Genomic DNA, 23,001 nt, shown 5'->3' with positions numbered 1-23,001 from the left:
TATTTACATGACAACACCTGAACACAACACAGGCCCATAGTTAAATTTTAGGCAGGAGGCGGTAAATATTCAGACTGAACTAATGAAAATGGAGGACGCTAGACAAAACCTGCTATCAGGAAGGTTTAAAACTGCCGAAAACCATGCAAGGAAATTGTTGGTAACAAGTCAGGTCACAAACTGCGTCGGGCTCGGGTTGGGTTCAAACTTAAAAATCAGAAAGTCTGTCGGGGTCGGGCCGGGCTCAGTTATAAGTGTCTCGGGCTCGGACCAGGTTTGGTGAGGAAAATGTGGCCCAGGCTGTGCTCTACTGTCAGAGGACACCACATGTAAAACCATTCTCTTTTTGGGGGTTGTCCTGCTTATGCCTCTCCATTACACCTGTCGGCACTTTGATTTGCACCAAAGCAGCTGAAACTGATTCAAAATCACTTGTGCTTCCTAAATGGACAGATTGATAGCCATGAAGTTAAACTGACCTGGTGTTAGACTGTGACCATTAAGTGATGTCATATCTCAGGAACAGAAGGGAAGACATTTGGTCAGATACTGAATTGGTGACTCTAATCTTGACACTGTGCTGATTGTGTAGATCTTCTGCTTTGGGGAGGAAGACGTGTGCGAATGTTTAGAACATGTATTTTCATTGCAGCAGTGTCCATATTTTAAACTGTCATGGCTACATATTAATCTGCACAGACATGGATGTAAACTGTAATTTGACTGGTTGGCAGAGGCATGCATCCACAAGGCGATGATTCTAGGTAATTACATATTATGTAATATATTGTAATTATTATCTTTTACTTGGGTTTGTGGGCATTAAACCTCAGTGCCCCTCAGAGATAGTGCCAGTGTATCATTTCCTTCCAGTAGTGGGTTTGAAACAAGATGCACGTCTGTTGAACGACCGCTGTGATGATTATAATCATCAGCTGCGTAATGTTGTTGTTATTTATGTGCGTTTTGTTAAAAGGAAATCACATTTTGGAAAACATCAAAGCCTCTCAGCCCTGAGGGAAAAATCTGCAGTGATAAAATACAGTTTCTTTGCATGCTGTTCATCATCACTGCATCATTTCTGAACACACTTAGCCATTGTCGCAAGGACATATGTGTTTGGGAGCTTGCTGTGTGGTACGATACCTGGTTTTTGTAGAACTCCAGTAATAATGGGCCCTGTTATGAGACACTGTGCACCCTGACTGAGAGATTTAAGACACAATAAACTGAGAAGTTTGTTATTCACACAAACAAAGTCACTGCAGCAGCTGCAACAACCTCTTTTCCCACACTGATGTTTAATTTTCATTGTCTGGAGCTCTTTATATGGGCACAAAATACATCTGTTTTCCAGAAATCAGTATCAAAGTCACAACAAAAGACCGGACATCTGACTTCATCACATCAATAAAACAGCATGCTTTAAATCTGCAGGACTGTTGAACAGGGAGCACTGATCACCGGCGACCTCGTCTGAATGTCGAAGTCAAGTCACCAATGTTATCAAGCTGATTGAGGCCACGCTTCTTCATGAAGACCAAGGAGTTATTTTTAATATCTGGCCAACCTCTAACCTTCAGATGCACCATCTCACACCCACACCTTATGTAGACTTCTCCCTACAAACTCCCTACATCCTGACCTTAACCCTCAAAACACACAGACACACACATAGACCATGCAGGTATATTGAAGTACATTGAGGACAAAACACTTGAGAGGACATAAAACAAATTCTGAGAGGTCCACAGTATGTAAGTCAGCATTTAAGAGCTCTGCGGAGCAGTGAGTTGATAATGTTACCACCTCAAGGAGAGGGTGATGTTCCTTCTGTTCCTTAGAACTTTAATGACGCTGCAGAGCCACGGTCAGCCTGTGCATATTGTCAGGTAATAGCATAGTCCATGTTTTGCGTGCATGTCGCAGCTTAGTGTTCAGATATACAAACCTTTGAAGCTCTTTTTGTTTGTCCAACAGAAACTAGACTACAGTGGCATTTTAGTGTGTAGACAGCAAGTGTGCTGAAGGATTTTATGGAGTATTTTCTAAAAGTATGTGGATGTGTAAAGTACTTGGTGTCAGAACGTTGTGCACATGGCCACAGCCAAAAACCCTGTTAGTTGATCAGGCAGCCAAGACACAGTGTTGGGTAGGTTTCTAGTATCAGAATGAAGCAGTCTGTCTCTCTGATTGTGAGAGTGTGAAAACGTGATCAGCACTGAGCTGAAGCTTTTTAAAGATGCATCACTTTTGAGAACATTCCACTGTTTAAAGCCCCCTGGCCCCCACCCCCCAGCCAGTTTTACTTCCTGTTTAGTACAGTAGTTTGGAAAACAGCAATAAGGCACTAACACTGATGAACTCACTGTATGAGAGCTCTAATGACACAACAGTCTACACAACACTCCCACACTCTCTCGTTCACTCACTCTTTTCCTCACCGTCTCCTCCTGCTGCAGTGGACGGTTGGGTATTGATGAAGCGCTGTCTGGCTGCTGCTGCACCGGGGAGCGGAAACGTCATGTTTGATGACAGTCCCATCCTTAACACATCCACATGACAAAAATAGTAATAGTACCTGCCACTGGTACCAGGAAATAACATGTTATAACTGTTACGACTGCTGTCGTAATTTCTTTTTGTTTGGGTTTTGCTGCATGTGTTCTCTGTGCGTATTCTGTTTTCTGTATGCAAATAGGTGTGTGCCATAGCCCGGCGGTGATTGGTGGATTGGATCTGTCCTCGTTTGTGATTGGCTGCAGCTGAGGGCGTTCGGTTTTTAAAGGACCAAGATGGCACCTGCTTCGAGCTAGCAGGCAGACCCCAACTTCCTCCTCTCCCAACCGGCCACAAATATTGTTGTTGTAGTAAATCATTATTGTGTTAAAGACTGTTAAATCGTAGGGGTGGACCGCCAGTTTTGTTACCCTTTTTTCTCCTGTTTATTTAGTTAGGGAGGTAAGCTTTTTGTCATTTGTTTTTTTTATTTGTTTGGTTAGGTTATTTACTTACTCCCTGGGCAGGATTGTTTTTGTTTGGTATTTTGGCCTTAGTCCACCCTGAAGCTATTATTTCAGTTAATTGTTATTTAAACATTGTAAATAAATTCGTACTATTGATCGTTCCGCACGACTTTTTCATTGTGGCTACTTGGGACTTGGGGAAGATGGGGGCCTTTCATGTCATGTCCCAGACACCCCTAGACTGGGCATAACATGAATATGACATGTTATATGTGCTCCCAGCAAGTTGACCAGATCCTTCTCAAATTTGTTTTGAAAGCTCCCAAGACATTGATGATGCTTTGATACAGGTCATTTCAGTGCCCACAGTCTATAAAGGATACACCATGTCACTCCAGCATGCTGTGTCTAACTTTCACAGAAATGAACATCCGGGTCAGCTGGTGACCCCAGCGTGCGCGAAGGTGTGAGGGCTTGTTCATGGCTGCTGAGAGCCTTAATTCTTTTGTTGTTTTTTTGGTGTTGTTTTAACTAGGTATGTCCCTGGCGACTTAGTTCCCTGTAGACTAAACGAAAATTTTGATTAAGACTAGTGGACGAGTCTAAAAAAGGGAATACACTCAGAAAACAGTCAAAATTTAGCACAATTTATTTTTAAGTGTTTGAAACGTTGTCCCAAAAAATATTGTGTGCATTAAGAGCCCTTTGAAGCCTTTAATCACAATCTTCAACAACCATGTTGGATTTTAAATGCTGCTGAAGTACGAGACACTTTGCGCCATGTGGTATGAATGTAAACATGACGATAACACATCATGCTACAATTACAAGATAAACTGACTCACAATGATGTGAATGATATTTATAACGGTACACCTGCACAAGCTTGGAGGAGGACATGTGACTTGCAGATTCTACTATAGTCATACATCATCTTCCCGTTTTAGCAACAACAAGATTTTATCTCTTACACTAACTCATCTGGATGCAAATTATTCTGTTTTTTTGAGCATCTTTCTTTGACATCATTCCTTGGTTTGCAACAGAGAGCGATTCAGATAAATGTCTTGGGTTTGAGAAACATGACTTCCTGTCTACATATTAAAATGAAGAGCAGCTAAACTCAGAGTAAATCAGAAAAAACAGGGTTCATTTTCTGTAAAAGGGAAAAGTTTTTTATGCATCTTAAAGAGTCCCCAAACTGATCCTTTTTCGTTTGCCTCCACAGCATTACATCCTCGCATTCGGAGGCATCATCGCAATCCCGCTGATCCTGGCAGAGCCCCTCTGCATAAAGGACAACAACGTTGCAAAAAGCCAACTCATCTCCACCATATTCTTTGTGTCGGGAATAAGTACGCTGCTGCAAACGGCTGTCGGTACCAGGTAACCCCCTCTTAATGTCTCACAACTCTGGTGAAACGGGAGGCGCCAGACCGCACTGACTCATTCTTTAGAAGTTTCAACACATTCAATTTCTCAGTTTCGACTCTGTTTCTCTCACGTACATGTGAGATTTGACAACTTGTGGTTGTGTGTGAACTTCTTAGCTACTCTACCCCTCAGTGGAATGGTAGTTATTGTTGTGTGTGTGTGTTGACATTATAAGTCCCGCTGTCGGTCACGTTTAAGATTTATAGCAAGCACAGTTCTCTTGGGGAATGCCCCAAGAGAATTAAGAATGTGAAGAATGTTCCTGAGGTGACAGGAACTCTTTTATATTTCCCTTTTCACACACACACACACACACACACACACACACACACACACACACACCTCTGCCCTGGCTTTCTGACATTGCATTGGAAGGTCACAAAAAAATTCATAGATATACTCAATCCCTTTTCTTAAATGTGTCATGATAGAATAAAGGCAGTTGAATCCCACGTGCAGAGTGAGAAACATAAAAACTGCACCAATGAACTTGCCAATAAATGCACATACTATCAGTTTTCACCTTCTAACTGCTTCACAGGCCCAGATCTTTATGTTTTATGTTACAATAAATGTAACTATAATTACAAAATGTTGGTTTATGGGTTTTTTTTCCCCTTCAATTTTCCAATATTCTAGCCTGGAAATCCAGACCCAAATCTAGAAAGATTTAGGGTCTGGCTATGAGTAATGCAAATGGCCCAACTTGAGGGGCGGCACCAAGCATGCATTTGAAAATATCACTGCATGCAATTGGATAACACCACGACCAATCACAACAATACACGGGGTGACGTATCCAGAGCTTAGCTACCAGTGGAGCTAACTGGTAGATTAGACTGTTGCCGTATCCGGTCAGCAAAACAGCAAAAACGTCCTTCTTGCAAAGGAAAGACTCGAGCGCCGTCTTCTGTTCCTCTTTTAGAGAAAAAGCCAAGTCTAACTCGTTCATTGTAGCGGCCAAAGCCGTTTCAAACAACTGGTGTTCATCCGTAGCCATCTTGCAATGTTTAACGTTACTGACTGATTCTGGACTTCGTCGTCGCAGTGCTGTCATCATCTGTTTAGCTCGCCTCTGGTCCGCCTATATCAGATACACCGATGTGATTGGTGCAGCTTAGCTACAAGGGCATGGGTAATGAGCATCATTACTGATTGCCAGAGTGACTCGCTGAGCAAATTCAAATTGTGCTCTCTCAAGAACTCTGGATTTCCAGGGTAGTGATATTGTAAAATGGCTCAGAAATTAATTCTGTGTGGTGTTAAAAAAGTCTTCAATCTAACTTGCCTACAGCTGTAGGAACCCTGTATCTTTACTTAGGTTTACAGTAAATGTAGGAAAAATACTGTGGTCCTGTCACAGAAACAATCCCTAAACATATGCAGTGGTGGAGTCCTGAAAGTCTAAAAGTAGGGATGCAGGATAATATGGGCACATCATCAGCATCACCCAATGCTCTGTAACTGCATTTAGCGAACATGTTTCTATACACCAAAACTCCTGACTGTCAACCTAACCTGACATAAGGTCGGAGTTCAGACTTCGAACATTTCCGTAACGAGTCCCCTGAGCTTCATTTGCTACAGCCTGAGGTTACAGCTCAGCTCATGCGGAGGCCCCTGTGGTGGTTCTTGTGGAGTTAAACGGTGAGCCAGCCCTCCGCTGAGCTCTACGTGACACTAACAGTGGAAATGAGATTTACCCTTCAGGGTAAGTTCTGAAATAGTTTTCCTTAAAGCCTCGTGATCTCCAAAGTTTCACGCGGCTTAATTCGTGGCTTTCATTTCATAACAGAGATCTGAAATCCTGGGAGCTGTTTGGCACTTTGATAGGAAAATCCTTCTGAACCCGATGCATCAATCTGTGTGATTTACCGAAGTGCAGCTGCCTCCCACACACAGAGCAGTACAACACAGTACAGGGCTCCTGCTCCCACTGCTGTAACACTGAGCCTGAGCAAACAGCTAATGCTTTTGTTTGAGGTTTCCACCTACACAGTTTGGCAAAAGCTTAAAGGGACAAAGTTGGGATTCCAACAAACACTTTGACATTGAATAATAAGTAAGTTAATCTCTCTTTCTATTGCACTGTTTAAAACTGTGGTATGAAGGGCTTTGTCAAACACAGGAATGTGAGTATAAAAACACAAACACATACGTAAAGAATTACAAACGCTGCAACACAAAAAATAAATGAATATACACATACTGTCCACATTATTTATTTCACAGTTACTGTGAAAACAGGTTTGAATTTCAGTTTGAAACAACTTGTTGCAAAGGTTCATCTGAATGTTACATTTAGTCCTCAGCAGCAGGTAGTTGTTGAAATAAAAGATGTGGGCTTGTTATCTTAAAAAGCAAATCTGATGAGAGATAAAAACTGCAAACATGAGAGAATATAAAGCAGAAAATTTTTTTTTACCACACAGAGGAGAGGATTAATACAATAAATGCTGAGAAAATGTTCAGCAGGTGGATTATGGAGCTGGTAAATGGACCTGCACTTGTGTAACACTTTTCTAGTCTCACACACTCATACACTGGTGGATCAGCCATTGGGAGCAATTTGGGGACGGACACGACACAAACTACTTAAAGGAATCACAGTGTTCATGTGTTTCTTTTAATGACAGCAGTCAATATAACGACCGAACAATTATTTGAACTGTACATTGAGTGTGGGGGGACTCTGCTGTGCGCGATACAGAGAGCAGAGGAGGTTTGTAAAGGTGCAACCATGTAGAGACAGAAAGGTGCTCCCCTAATATAATGGTAGGGGAAACACTGCTTTTTCATAAAGGATTATTGATAGTGTTCAAGCCTAATTTCTAAGTGTTTTTCCCAATAAGGATCATAAATATTTTATTTTATTATGAATATTTTTTCTCACTATTTTTAGGAGGCTAATATTTCACTGGTCATTCATACACAGATGAATCTTATCACTTAATCTTGTTTTCTATCCTGATTGTGGTTTGAACGTCACCTGTGTGTTTGTCATTCACCATTCACTATTGTTTTGTCACGCTGATGATGGCTCTTTAGCTGAGACGCGTCCCTGTCTGCATGTTTTTGCTTATTCCAAATAAGGTAATTGCTGCTTTAAAAGAGTCCAGGCTCTGTACAGCCCTCAGCTGGAGAGGGAGGCTGTTCCACAAACGTGGTGCGCACATACACACACACACACACACACACACACACACACACACACACACATACCTCTGCCCTGGCTTTCTGACATTGCATTGGAAGGTCACAAAAAAATTCATAGATATACTCAGTCCCTTTTCTTAAATGTGTCATGATGAGAATAAAGGCAGTTGAATCCCATGTGCAGAGTGAGAAACATAAAAACTGCACCAGTGAACTTGCCAATAAATGCACATACCATCAGTTTTCACCTTCTAACTGTTTCACAGGCCCAGATCTTTATGTTTTATGTTACAATAAATGTAACTATAATTACAAAATGTTGGTTTATGTTTTTTTTTTTCCCCCTTCAATTTTCCAAAATTAATTAATTTAATTAATAATTATTCCAAATAAGGTAATTGCTGCTTTAAAAGAGTCCAGGCTCTGTACAGCCCTCAGCTGGAGAGGGAGGCTGTTCCACAAACGTGGTGCGGTCGAGCAAAAGGCTCAGTCTCCCATGGTGCAGAGCTTGGTGCTGGGGACTCGGAGGAGTAGGCTGCCTGCAGATCTGAGGGTACGGGTGGAGGATTGTGGAGTGATTAGTTCTTGTAGGTAGGCTGGTGCGTGTCCATTGATGCATTTGGGGGTGAGCAGCAGGATTTTGTAACTGATCCGGAATGAGACAGGGAGCCAGTGCAGTGAGTGTAGAATGGGGGTTATGTGCTCATGTTTACGGACTCTCATCAGGACCCTGACAGTGCTGTTCTGGATGTACTGCAGCTTCTGGATGTTCTTGCCAGCAATCCCGATGGCCAGTGGCATGGGGAACATTTCACAGGTAGAGGAAATAATGGATTCAGTTAAATTACAGACATCACAGCATCTGTAAAAAACCTGAAGATGAAGAGTGGACAATGATCCGTAACACACCTCCAAATCCACAATGGATGACCCGAAGAGGAGCCAGCTGAAGGTTTTGCCGTGGCCCTCACAGTCCCCCAACCTAACCATCATTACACATCTGTGGATAGAGCTCAAAGAGCAGAGCATGAGGACGGCCCAAGCATCTCACAGAGCTAGAAGAAATCCTCCAAACAAGAACTGAAAGACTCTGAGCTGGATGCAAAAAGTGTTTAAAGCTGTAATACCTGCTAAAGGGGGCGCTACTGAGCACTGACCATGCAGGGTGCCCAAACTTTTGCTTCAGGCTGTTTTCATTTTTTGTTATTTTGAAACTGTAAAAGATTGAATTTAAAAAGTCATCTTGCCTAAAATGTTGAAGAAATGTGTCGTCTTTATCTTCATGCCTTTTGTAGATCCATTCATCTTCTACTCAAAGTAAATCTTAGCTTCTCTATTTAAAGACACATCATGAGTTGACCAGACACTGGCTCTGTGAGAAAAGCACCTTCTCATAAAAATTCTCGGCTCTCCCTTTAAGCTTGCTTTGAACACATTCAGGTCATCTCAGTCCACAGAGACCTGACACCGTTTGGTCCGATGAACTCTGACCTTTAATCCTTTCACCCCTCTGACTTGTAGGCTACCAATCCTCCAGGGTGGGACTTTCAGTTTCATCACTCCGACCCTGGCCATTCTCGCTCTGCCCAAATGGCAGTGCCCAGCCCAAAAAGCACCCATGATGCTGTCAGTGCAGCTGCAGAACAGCACCAGCTCGCTGCATGTGGAAAATTCTGATGAGGTCTGGATGTCACGGATGCGTGAGGTATGTGAAATATTCACTTGAGCCAGAAGTACCTGATGTGATCCCAGAGGGAATCTCATTGGTCACCTTAGCAGCAGTAATGGATTTCAGAGGAACAATGAAGACCCTGTATCATTTTGTCACACCTTAATATTTGTATGCAGATAGAAACATTCATATGTTTCATAACATCCTGAACATCCTTTTGATCTCTACATGAGTGCTCACACACGGCTCACACAAAGTGTACAAGTGTAACAGATTTACTCACCACACTCAGCATGTACAGAAGTCAAAACATGATTACAGTAAATGTTCCTTATTGTTCTCTTTTCATAAACATTTGTACCAAATCAGAATCATCTTATTATTCCATTGCAGGTGTGTATTTTTCAGTTGAAACGGAAAACAATTTTGAATGTCAGAATTTGGATAAAAAACCCAGTGATGCAAGTAAAAACCTGACAAAACAGGTAAAACGGCAAGTGTGTTAAAATGCAGAAACCTGTGTTAAAAAAAACACACCGAGGTGAAACAAACTGCTGAAAACCAATTTGTAGAAGTGTGGTTTAAAACTGGAACATTTAGGCAAAAGAAGACTCACAAACTCTTAAAAAAACAAACAAACAAAAAAAAAAACGCCACGACTTCTTAAAGAAAACTGTAGGTGAAATTTCACACCTGTACACCTGGGGTGAATAAAAACCTCAAACAAAAATCAAAAGTAAAACATGATGCAAAAACTGGACATTTGAGGCAAAGACCTCAAAGACAAACAATACCCTAAACTTGTGTTCAAATGTGACGTGTTTGTGTAAACCAAAATTTGGGTGTGACACTGACATTTAGGGTCATGTTGACATTTTGGTCACATTCAGGTGAAACAAGACCCACAGACTGTGTTGAAAATGACAAAATTTCAATTTATGACTTGGAGAGGTACAACCTGGAATTTGTATTTTCGGCAAAAACAGATATACAAGGAAAAATTGTGGAAAATCAAGACCCAAAAAAATGTGTGTAACTTTGGGTTAATTAATTAAAGTTGGACAAAACAGATCTGTATCTGAGAAAATGCCAAGTGCCTTGGCTCAGTACTTTCAAGTCATTCTACAAAATTATTCAGAGTGCTTTAAAATCAAACCAAGTTTTGCCAAAGCATAATTGACAAAAAATGATTAACACAGATGTAATTATTAAAATACATGCTTAAATACATATACACAAACACACAGACATTTTTGTGTATCCATGGAGAATCAAAATTTTGTCAAGAATTGTTGTTGGGGTAGATCAGGGAGTAAATAAATAATAATGATAATAATGATAATGAAAACATTGTTTTATAAAGCGCTTTTCAAAACAAAGTCACAAAGTGCCTCACAGTGTTGAACTGGATTTAAAACATTGCAGAATTACATTAATAAAATCTTGCAGTTTTTAAAAACACAAAGACAAAGGAACCTCATTAATAAACATGAGTATCCGGTTGAAACAAATAAGCATTGTTGGAAACTAACAGCACTGAAGATTGCACTGAGGCAAATAAAGTCATGTAATTAGAATAATACAAAAATTAAAAACAGACAAGGTGTGAAGTGATTAAAAGATGTCATTGACTGCAAAAAAAAAAAGTGGGTCTCAAGAAATCTTTTAAAGGAGACGAGAGATTTATTATGTTTTCAGGGACTTGTAGAAGCTACTGAGAAGGCCCCGTCTCCAAAAAGTCTCCCATAGGATCATGGGACAGTTAACAGTCCTTGACTTGTAGATGTGAGGGGCCTTGCTGTTCTGTTAAAAGTTATTTTCTGTAATTATGAGTGTAAATTATTATTTTCATTGTCATGACACAGTATATAATCACCGTCTCATCATTGAAGGTGTCGTTCTCCTACAACAGAGCTCTTTTAATGTCGGACTGGGTTCAGCAGGTTTAAATATGAACATCCGGAATGACTGGATATTTGGAATTTCACCTGAATCAGTTTCAGCATTTCGTGTATTTTGTACACTCATATATCTCCTCCTTGTCAGCAGGGTTTGCATAAGATGTCTTTCCCTGCGGCAACGTGCACATTTTTTACAGATGTATGTTTTAAAAGGAGGACATCTAAAGAGGACTGATTTTACAGCTGCCACGCCTTCATGTGGTTTCAGTCAGAGTGACTGATAAAGTGCTGTAGTGCTGCTAGTTTCTGTAGCAGGATGTGTTTTACCTCTTTCATATGTGCTCTCAGATCTGAAACTGTCTGAGAAGACATACAGCTGCACAGGCTTAATGACAGTTTAGGGAGATTTTGAACAATGCAACAGGTTGAAAATCATAAATCCGACTGTCGGACTTTTTTCTTCAACATGTATGTGTACCTACTAGTTATAATGAAATTGTTTAGAAGCCGATGAAATAATGATACACCATTATCTAGAATCTATAGGCTCCATAAAGAGCTTGAAGCCAAAAATACAGTCACTGCTTTATGGAACAGACAACGTACGTTTATTAACAGAAAAGAAAAATCACAAAACGCTTTTTTTTTATTGTTATCTAGCATTTAGATCTGCATGATTATGAAATAAATGATAATAATAAGGCCTTTAAAATGAAATAGATTATCTTTAATGAGTGTTTGTTCAGGGCTCTGTTAATTCAAGCACAGAATCAAAAAGAAGAAAAATGAAAACGTTAACAAGACTCACAAACTGTGTTCAAAAGGACAAGTTTCTCATAAAACCTGGGTAACTACATGCCGAATTTGTGTTTAATGTAAAAACCAGTGAATGTAAGTGAAAACTATAAAGACAATAAAATTTGAGGTAAAAACTTGGAGATTTAGATAAAACTCTGACACTGACATCACACCATTATTTGTGTAGAGTCAGTGATTACACACAGCAAGAGTCTTTAGATTATTTTTTTTCACAATCATGAAATAAGCAGCTAGGTCACCTATTGAATGGCAAATAAGTTATATTTAAGATTAAAGGTGCCTCCAGAAACAGCACTGATATGATGCACAGCTGAGTATAAAAACATGGCAAAGGTTTCTTTCTCAGTCCTGTCCCTCTCGCCTGGTTGTCCACAGATCCAGGGAGCCATCCTGGTGTCATCACTGCTGCAGATCGTCCTGGGTTTTTCTGGCCTGGTGGGCCTCGTGCTGAAATACATCGGCCCGCTGGCTATCGCTCCCACCATCAACCTCATCGGCCTGTCATTGTTCATCGAGGCTGGGAAGAAGTCTGGAGGTCACTGGGGAATATCTGCTCTGTGAGTGGGGGGAGGGGGATCTTACACCTGTATACTGCACAGAAGATATGATTACGATCTAATGACGAAGGACACGCTGGCCCTCATGTATCAGTGTAACAGACAAACCAGCACAGATCCAAGCATACAGATCATCTTACAACAGGGTGTGTGTGATTCATGAAACGTTCATATCTCACCCATCACAGTGTATGAATTACAGGGTCCTCAGGTCCAATTTAACCAACTGGATCTATTTGGCAGCCTGAAAAGTAACATCAAAGAATGTTGGAAACATAGTATGGAAAGAAAGAAATCAAACTCCAACTGAGGTTAGAATATTTAATTTATACATCTGTGATGAATGCAAATGACTACGACTACCTTGTATATGGTATACTACCATATACAAATGAATGCCAGAGTCAACATGTGGGGTGACACATTGTTATATTTGCAGACGTCCTCTGTCACTGTGTCCCTACTGAGCAGTGACGACCTGGAGCACGGACCTGTAGTGAAGGAATTCTTGGTCTGGTGCAGCTCTTCCTTCCTACATATCAGTGTAGCAAAAACTAAAGGGATGTTGGTTGATTTTCAGAAAAAATCCCACAGTCATCTCCCCTGTTATGATTGAGAATGAAGCAGTGGAGCTGGTCAACAATTACAAGTACCTTGGGACTTATATAGATGACAAGCTGACCTGAATTTTTTTTTTTTAAGATATTTTTTGGGCATTTTTAAGCCTTTAATTGATAGGACAGACAAGTGTGAAAGGGGGAGAGAGAGAGGGAGTGACGTGCAGCAAAGGGCCACAGGCTGGACTCGAACCCGGGCCGCTGCGGCAACAGCCCCGCACATGGGGCGCCCGCTCAACCACCAAGCCACCGACGCCCCGCTGACCTGAATTTTAATGTTGACAGCACTTTTATGCAGATGTTTTACTCTTGTTTTATTGAATCCATCCTGTTGGTACGGCTCCCTCTCCCTCAGAAACAAAAACAGACTGCAGGGTATTGTAAGATTGTGCAGCAAAGTTGCAGGTATTAGCCTGAATGACCTCACTGCCCTTTACCAGCTCAGAACTTTAAGCAAAGCCTGTTCCATCCTTGGGGACCAGAGCCACCCCTTGGCTGGTGAATTCCTGCTGCTTCTGTCGGGGCGTAGGTACATCCTGCCAAAATGCAGCACTAACAGATTAAAATATTCCTTTGCTGCTATTGCTCTCCTGAATAAGTGACTGACCTGCTCTTCATTTTCTGCTGTCTCTTGTTATTTATTGTTGTCTGAGTGATTGTTGCTTGATTGTTTGTTGTTGTCTATTACTGCTGGCTGTACAACAAATTGCCCCACGGGGATGAGAAAGACTCCTTGAACTTGAACCTTGTGATATGTACCGACCTGTAGCCTACATGTGTTTTTATAATTGACCTGGATGGAGGAGAGTAAGGCCAGGCTTATCGGGTCTGCTTCCATTGCGGGCCTAACAGGTGGCAGAGGAGACGCAGATGCACCACCTGTGTCCGAGCCGAAACATGCTTTGGCTTGTCAGTGTTTTAAAAAAAAAGTTTCAGATGAGTCAGGGTAGAGCATCAGTGGTGTTTAGCTTTCTTTCAGCCTGATGCTAGTCCCACAGAGCCAGTCCCCACAGAGCCAGTTCCACAGAGCCGGCCTGGCAGAGCCGGCCTGGCAGAGCCAGCCCCACAGAGCCAGTCCCACAGTGCCAGACCCACACAGCCAGTCCTTAGAGCCAGTCCCACAAATCCAACCCCACAGAGCCAGTCCCACAGTGCCAGACTTACAGAGCCAGCCCCAGACAGCCAGCCCTAAGTTCCAGCCCCACAGGGCCAGTCCAAGAGAGTTAGTCCCACATAGCCAGTTCACAGAGCTGGTCCCACAGAGTTAGTCCCACAAAGCCAGTCCTACAGAGTTAGTCCCACATAGCCACTTAACAGAGCTGATACCACAGAGCCAGCCCCAGGCAGTCAGCCGTAAGTGCCAGCCCCACAGAGCCAGTCCTACAGAGTTATTCCCACAGAGCCAGTACCACAGAACCAGTCCCACAGTCACTCACATAGAGCCAGTCCCACAGAGTCAGCCCCACAGAACCAGTCCCACAGAGCCAGCCCCACAGAACCAGTCCTACAGTCAGTCTCACAGAGCCAGCCCCACAAAGACAATTCTACAGAACCAGTCCCACAGAGCCATTCCCTACAGAGCCAGTCCCAAGGTGTCAGACCCACAGAGTCAGCCCCACACAGCCAGCCCTAAGAGCCAGCTCCACAGAGCCATTTCCACAGAGCCATTTCCACAGAGCCAGCCCCACACAGCCAGCCCTAAGAGCCAGCTCCACAGAGCCATTTCCACAGAGTCAGCCCCACACAGCCAGCCCTAAGAGCCAGCCCCACACAGCCAGTCCTAAGAGCCAGCTCCACAGAGCCATTTCCACAGAGTCAGCCCCACACAGCCAGCCCTAAGAGCCAGCCCCACACAGCCAGCCCTAAGAGCCAGCCCCACACAGCCAGTCCTAAGAGCCAGCTCCACAGAGCCATTTCCACAGAGTCAGCCCCACACAGCCAGCCCTAAGAGCCAGCCCCACACAGCCAGCCCTAAGAGCCAGCTCCACAGAGCCATTTCCACAGAGTCAGCCCCACACAGCCAGCCCTAAGAGCCAGCCCCACACAGCCAGTCCTAAGAGCCAGCTCCACAGAGCCATTTCCACAGAGTCAGCCCCACACAGCCAGCCCTAAGAGCCAGCCCCACACAGCCAGTCCTAAGAGCCAGCTCCACAGAGCCATTTCCACAGAGCCAGCCCCACACAGCCAGTCCCACAGAGCCAGTCCCACAGAGTCAGTCCCACAGAGCCAGCCCCACAGAGCCAGTCCCACAGAGCCAGTCCCACAGAGCCAATCCCACAGAGCCAGTCCCACAGAGTCAGTCCCACAGAGCCAGCCCCACAGAGCCAGTCCCACAGAGCCAGCCCCACAGAGCCAATCCCACAGAGCCAGTCCCACAGTGCCAGACCCACAGAGCTGGTACCACAGAGCAGCCCCAGACAGCAAGCCCCACAGAGCCAGTTACACAAAGACAGTCCCATGGAGCCAGTCCCACAAAGACAGTCCCACAAAGCTAGACCCACAGAGCCATAATATGATCTAATAACAATTCTCCAACTCAGTGAGATTTATTCTGTTGCACAGCAAGTCCTTGCAGACTCAAACTTGCTTACATGACCTGAGACCTGTCGTAGGATTTGATTGTAGCCTCTGCTTACTTTCACATTGATAGATGTCGAGCGTTGCATGGAAATCACCATACGCCCAGTTTTCTATTCTAAGTTTGTTTCATATATGAGGGCCACTGTGTTTGTACTATATGCATACACAGATCGGTGACACATTAAAGGAAAATTTTCACTTATGTCAACTGTTGCTCCACCACAGGCCTCCAGCTTCAATCACTCTTGTCATTTGTTAAGAGTCTCTGAATTGCACTGACTGGATGAACAACAGTGCTAAAAGATGTTCCCTTATTCCTCATTTGGTGTTTTTCATGATATCTGCGGCTCAAGTCCAAAGTCTCCTACACATGTTCAATTGTGCTGAGATGCAGATATTTGGAAGGCCACAGTATCTGATTCACATCCTTTTCACTGAACTGTTGAGGAACCCTTAATACCCTTTATGTAAGCATCTATTTCATAGTTCTCTTAACTCATTTATTCTGGATTTTCTTTTATTGTTTTGTCGTCATCCCTTTGAGTCGGTATGTACTGTACTGTACGTCTGTCCAATAGCTTAGTGGGATTTGAAGTAATGATGGCAGTGCAATATTTGATTGATATAATACGATTAATGTGAATATATTTCAACATACTAAATACAGTACATTAAGATGAGACATAGGAACACATGGGAAACTAATAACATTACATTAGAAACAGATGTCTAATTTCGGTGCAGCAAAATGTCTGCATTCATTAAGTGTCTCATTGTCTGTTTACCACCCTCTTTTTCCAATCATGTCCCCAGTTCAAATCCCCCTAATCTCCACAATACTGGCGCTGCTGCTCACTGTTCTACATTAAGTCTCCTTTGATTTACCTTTGCTCCTGACCTGTCCAGCCCCATGAAATCTGTCTTCATTTACCGCCGCCATCTCCAGATAATGCAGACTAAAGTCATTACATAGAGTGATCCTTGTGGGTTTTAAAAGGTTCAGCACATCCACCTCCCGGTGCCATATATGGATGGTAATCAGTAATATCCTTCTTAGCCCCATTGCCCTGACACCAACACAGTCTCTGTGCAGGATCATCAGCAGCTTACAGCAGCGGAGACATCTTGTGGTTGTAATTCAACACTCCCAACACAGAAGAAATGCTGACACTCAGTCAGTCTGCCAGACGACACAGTGCAGGGGAAATGAGGAAGTCCATTTCTAGAACAGGATCAATATGATCAGCCAAAAAAAAAACATCCTTTATTTAACACTATTCTAGATTTAAAGGTTCCATATGTAACTTTCAGAAAATCCTTGTTTTGTGGTTGTTAAGTGAACTGAGCAGCTTCCCCCAAGGCCATGAGGGCTCGCCTGCATTGACCACAACAGTCTAACAACAAACTGACTGTGACTGACCATCATCATATTGATAGAATACTGGACAATTAATAATAATCATATTCAGAATAACATTAATATCCGTATGTTTATATAGTCCATTTGGATCATTGGTTCCATGATACTAAATACACTTACACAAATAAGAGAAAACTTAAATCACACATCAGATCTTGATGAACGAATTATTCAACATGAAGATCTTCACTGATGTACATTGTATAATTTGATGAGAACAAAATGACGTAACAACGGTCAGTGGAAACCAAATCATCAACCCACTGAGGGCTGGATTCAAAATCACACTGAAAATCAAAGTAAAAATTGAAATCAGATTGCACTGGTTCCTCTGGTGCATTGTTCTGCACCAGGAGGAACCCAGGGCCTTCTGTACCAGGAGGAACCCAGGGCCCACTGCACCAGGAGGAACCCAGGGCCCTCTGCACCAAGAGGAACCTAGGGTCCTCTGCACCAGGAGGAACCCAGGGCCCTCTGCACCAAGAGGAACCCAGGGCCCTCTACACCAAGAGGAACCTAGGGTCCTCTGCACCAGGAGGAACCCAGGGTCCTCTGCACCAGGAGGAACCCAGGGCCCTCTGCACCAAGAGGAACCCAGGGCCCACTGCACCAGGAGGAACCCAGGGCCCACTGCACCAGGAGGAACCTAGGGTCCTCTGCACCAGGAGGAACCCAGGGCCCTCTGCACCAAGAGGAACCTAGGGTCCTCTGCACCAGGAGGAACCCAGGGCCCTCTGCACCAAGAGGAACCTAGGGCCCACTGCACCAGGAGGAACCCAGGGCCCTCTGCACCAGGAGGAACCCAGGGCCCTCTGCACCAAGAGGAACCCAGGGCCCACTGCACCAGGAGGAACCCAGGGCCCTCTGCACCAAGAGGAACCTAGGGCCCACTGCACCAGGAGGAACCCAGGGCCCTCTGCACCAAGAGGAACCCAGGGCCCTCTGCACCAAGAGGAACCTAGGGCCCACTGCACCAGGAGGAACCCAGGGCCCTCTGCACCAAGAGGAACCCAGGGCCCTCTGCACCAAGAGGAACCTAGGGCCCACTGCACCAGGAGGAACCCAGGGCCCTCTGCACCAGGAGGAACCCAGGGCCCACTGCACTAGGAGGAACCCAGGGCCCACTGCACCAGGAGGAACCCAGGGCCCTCTGCACCAGGAGGAACCCAGGGCCCTCTGCACCAGGAGGAACCCAGGGCCCTCTGCACCAGCATAAGGTCTGAAAGTCGCTCTGAGGATTTCATCCCAGCACCTAACAGCAGTCAGGGTGCCGCTGGCTATGACATGGAGGTCTGTGTGCGACCCACTGCCAAACCAGTCATGCTGGATGATGTCACAGGCAGCATAACATTCACCATAGCATCTCCAGACTCTTTCACACCCTCATGCCGCCCTCATGGAGTCTGTTTCTGACAGTGTGGTCAGTAGCCTGCTGGAGGTCATTTTGTAGGGCTCTGGCTGTGTTCCTCCTGTTCCTCCTCACACAAAGGAGCAGATACTTGTACTGACCAACCTCAGCCTAGGATACATTTGTTCCTGTCCTCCAGATTTTCATATCTCAGGAACAGGAGGGGAGACATTTGGTCAGATACTGAATTGATGACTCTAATCTTGAAACTGTGCTGATTGCATAGATAGGCAGTTACTGTTTTTTCCCAAGCACATATTTTTCATTCTTTATGTTAATCTGGATGTTGAGACTGATTTTTCTGCGGTCATAAGTTCAATCTGACTCAGTGTTTGAGCTACAATGTAAACGTTTAAATTGGATTTGAGTGATGTGCTCATTATGTGGAACACAGTGAAGATAAGAGATACAGAAAGGAACTCATTCTTTTCTCCAAAATAAATCAAGTCTTAATTATTTCCAGTAACCTTTTCTGGCACACGTTTTTATGCGTTCACCAGGCTACAGCCTTTCCCACTGAAATAAAATGCACCATGACACTTGCGTCGGTGCAGAACAGTATTTCATGCACAGTGTGCAGTGTTTTCATGCGCAGCATGAAATGCCATTCAAAGGCAAGAACTGAGGAAAGGCTTTTACAACGTTCACATGGCCACTTCTGCTCCACTTGTACTGTTACTGAGCTGTAATCTTTGACACAATGACAAGTATCTTGTCGGTATGCCTTCTGAGTAAAATGACATGTTTTCACTTGCTCTGACCTCCACCTTCCTGTGATGTATATAAGCATGCTATGCTTAAGCACAATTAAACTAATAGCTGTGAGTAAGGGCCAGGCCTTGAGGGAAACAACTGTGAGTGACACATTTTGTCTTCTTTGTTTTTCCCACAGCACAGTCTGTCTGATCCTCCTCTTCTCTCAGTACCTCAGCAAAGTCAATGTACCAATGATTGCCTACAAGGATAAGAAGTGGAAGGTTTTCCAGTATCCCCTCTTCAAGCTCTTCTCCGTGAGTTGCCAACAGTGTCCAGATCTCATGCCTCCTGCTTATCTTCTGTCAAGGAAAAACCCAAAACATTTTAATTTCAGCAGCTGTGCCCTGCATTATCAGTGGCATGCTTCAAAACAATTTTTATTGAAAGTACAGTGCATAAAAATCATCCAGTGTCAAGTAATAGTCTGCAAAACTGACTCAAAAATGTGTTGTGTGTGTAGATAGATATTCAGACACAGGGATGGAAAGAAGTTACCACTTCTATTGTGGTAATCTATGAGTAACCTGACGACATAAAAAAGCCGTAGTGAGAAAGCAGACAGTGGTAGATGGTCTGAGGACGGTCCTTCAGCTGCTCGAATTGCAACTCAGTTTTAGCCAGCCGAGCCTAAACTTTCTGCCAGATCAGCAAACTTTCTGTTGCTGCCATTACACAGATTAGACCCAGCGCCCTGTGAACCCGGTGAGGGGATTTGTGCCAGATGAATCTGAGTCACTAGAGCTGCTACTGTGAACTCTGGGTGTGTTACTCCGACTTTGAGAAATTCACTTTAGTATGAACTCATTCGGACTAACATGTTTACATGGATTTTAAATGTCGGACTGACACAATAATACATTTTCTCTGATGTCATGTAAACATACTGAGTGTCTCATCCTCTGAACTCCACATGATGGAGAATGGAAGACACGCTGCAGGTATACACTGCTCCTCTGAATTATTTGACATCCCATCCATCACTCTTCTTGCTGCTTCAGGCTGCAGCTGACAGTAATGCCACACATGGCCTTCATGACATGACTGGTAGCTAGTTAGTGTTGTTGTTAAACATACTCTTAAATTATATTTACTTTTTGACACCTGTATGTTATTGACTTTGAGAGCATTAGCTCTCTGGCTAATAGCGGAGCCAAAGGGTTCCATGAGCTGAGTGGACTAGAAAATCTCCTGTTGCTAAGTCGTATCTAAGGTTCATCTTATTTACTGGAGATGTGAATAACATTTCTATTGCATTAGAACCTTATGGGGCGGTAAGGATTGTTCCAGGTATCATTTAAACTCTCAGGTGTTACCAGGCAAACTGAGTTATGACTTGTGAAAAACTTGAGATTTTGACTGCAGAAAGTATAAAAATATGAATAAATATTCTTTTTTTTTTTTTTTTTTTTTTAATCATTGGTAGGTGACCACGGTAGAAGCGGGATAATGCCCTTCGAGGTGTCCTGTTTTTAATGGCCTTTGCTGTGTGTCAGATGGTTCACTCCTCCATGTCGGCCATTAAAAACTGATAATTGACAGCTTGTCAGGCATCGTCCCTCAATTAATTACCACTTTTTTTCAGTATAGGATGCTGCGAAAAATCAAAGTCAGAAACACTGTGTTGTGCATTGTTTTTAGAAATATGTCTCATGATGTACAGCCTCTAAAAGCATACAGTATGATGTCACTTTTTCCCATTGTCTAGTGTTAAAAAAGTAAACAAGAATTGCGATAAATTGTAATACTGAATTGCAGTTCTTGTGGAATCCCAATAATTAAAAATCCCAATAAGTATCTTGATAGCTTTGAATTGGGAAATAAGCCTTTCATCCCAGCCGTATTATATAATGGCAGTGGCACCCCCAGAAATGTTTCATAGGGGCAGCCACAGTGGGTGACACACCAAAGCCGAAAGCTATAACTTTTTCAGGAATTCTGTTATGCAGTTGAGTTGAGGGTAAAGGAGGGTAAATCACATGCCGATATACTTTGGTTTCTTATTAACAAGTAAAGGTCTCTAATTATCTGATGTTCACAGACTAATACTGGTACAGTTAAGATTTTGAGCTCCACAACAATCCTGTTTTAATGTGTCATGTATCTGTATATACATGTTAGGCGATTCATCATACTTTAAATAGGCAGATTGTCCTTTTCCTTGTAAAGCCTAATAAACAGCTCTAATTTGAAAGAGTACATGGATCGTCAGGAACATTTACTGGGAACAAACCCTCTCAAGTTCAGGCGAGACCTGTTGGTACCCACAAAACCCATTCAAGGGACGAGTTAATTTCATTGACAAAAAACTACAACAAAAGTTTTTTGTTAACAACCTTTTTTCCATGACGAAAATGAAATGATGATGGGCTTGAAGTAGCTCTTGATAATAAAAACTTAGACAAAATCTGTGTTTCATTTTTGTTGGCAAGACATAAAAATATCGGTGGTGGACTATCAGACATTGAAAACCGAGAACGGTAGTGCCTGTTATTATCTTCAAATGCTGCATGAGCAATAGGCTGCTAAACTCCAGTAAATAGTCTGCACCAGGATGTTTCGGTTGGTGTGAGTTGGTGTGGATGGTGGAGCTGCTGAATAGATTTGTTGAGTTTGTTAGTTGCAGGGGTGGCTGTTAGCAAGTTCGGCGGCTCGCAGCCAGCGGCCGTCGGACTTCACAGCTTCACCCCGCAGGACTCCACTCAGTCTGGACTGGAGAAGGTTTCTGGGTTGATGGTGTTTTACAGGCAGGTAGGAGGCTCAGTTATCTGTGAGTGTAGCTGTGTTGTAAGTAAACAGTCTGAACTCTGACAGAAATGAAAGTTTAGTTTGAATCACCAGTACTAATACTAAAAAGTATTTTTGTCTCATGACTCAGACTAAATCTAAAATAGCTGTCATAATTACCACTGCTTTAAAAATGACCTTGCAAGATGTTCCCTAAATGTGGAACGTTATTTCGCCCTCTTGCAATAAGCTTTCAATCAATCAATCAATTTTATTTATAAAGCCCAATATCACAAATCACAATTTGCCTCACAGGGCTTTACAGCATACGACATCCCTCTGTCCTTAAGACCCTCACAGCGGATAAGGAAAAACTCCCCAAAAAACCCTTAAACGGGGAAAAAAAACCGTAGAAACCTCAGGAAGAGCAACTGAGGAGGGATCCCTCTTCCAGGACGGACAGACGTGCAATAGATGTCGTACAGAACAGATCAGCATAACAAATTAACAGTAATCCACATGACACGAGAGAGAGAGAGAGAGAGAGAGAGAGAGAGAGAGATGCAGGTAATGACAGTAGCTTACAACAACATTATTGAAAGTAATAATATTATAGTTGTAGTTCTGGCTACTGTACAATATGTTGAAAGTATGTATTAATATCTGGCAGTATACATGTGTGACAATAGTCATAGAGAGAGAGAGAGAGAGAGAGAAGGAGAGAACGTGCCCGGTGTATTATAGGGAGGTCCTCCGGCAGACTAGGCCTAAGTCAGCCTAACTAGGGGCTGGTACAGGGCAAGCCTGAGCCAGCCCTAACTATAAGCTTTATCAAAGAGGAAAGTCTTAAGTCTAGTCTTAAATGTGGAGACGGTGTCTGCCTCCCGGACCGTAACAGGAAGATGATTCCACAGGAGAGGAGCCTGATAGCTGAAGGCTCTGGCTCCTGATCTACTTTTGGAGACTTTAGGGACCACGAGTAACCCTGCGT

At 43.3% G+C, this 23,001-nt stretch overlaps 1 protein-coding gene across 2 annotated transcripts in view; it reads left to right on the top strand.

Annotated features, from left to right (window-relative positions):
• Positions 1-23,001, top strand: part of si:dkey-106n21.1 (solute carrier family 23 member 2) — an 83,688-nt gene that overhangs the window by 28,576 nt on the left and 32,111 nt on the right. For both annotated transcript variants that reach the window (XM_049573036.1, XM_049573035.1), the window contains exons 3-6: positions 4,195-4,352; positions 9,078-9,261; positions 12,324-12,505; positions 19,423-19,540. In XM_049573036.1, coding sequence (XP_049428993.1) covers positions 4,195-4,352; positions 9,078-9,261; positions 12,324-12,505; positions 19,423-19,540 — 642 coding nt within the window. The remainder of the gene's footprint in view (positions 1-4,194; positions 4,353-9,077; positions 9,262-12,323; positions 12,506-19,422; positions 19,541-23,001) is intronic.

This window comes from Epinephelus fuscoguttatus, linkage group LG4, assembly GCF_011397635.1.
Source record: "Epinephelus fuscoguttatus linkage group LG4, E.fuscoguttatus.final_Chr_v1".
NCBI classification, from domain to species: Eukaryota; Metazoa; Chordata; class Actinopteri; order Perciformes; family Serranidae; genus Epinephelus; species Epinephelus fuscoguttatus.
The sequence above is the reverse complement of the archived record's forward strand: the minus strand, read 5'-3'. Positions and strand labels throughout refer to the sequence as shown.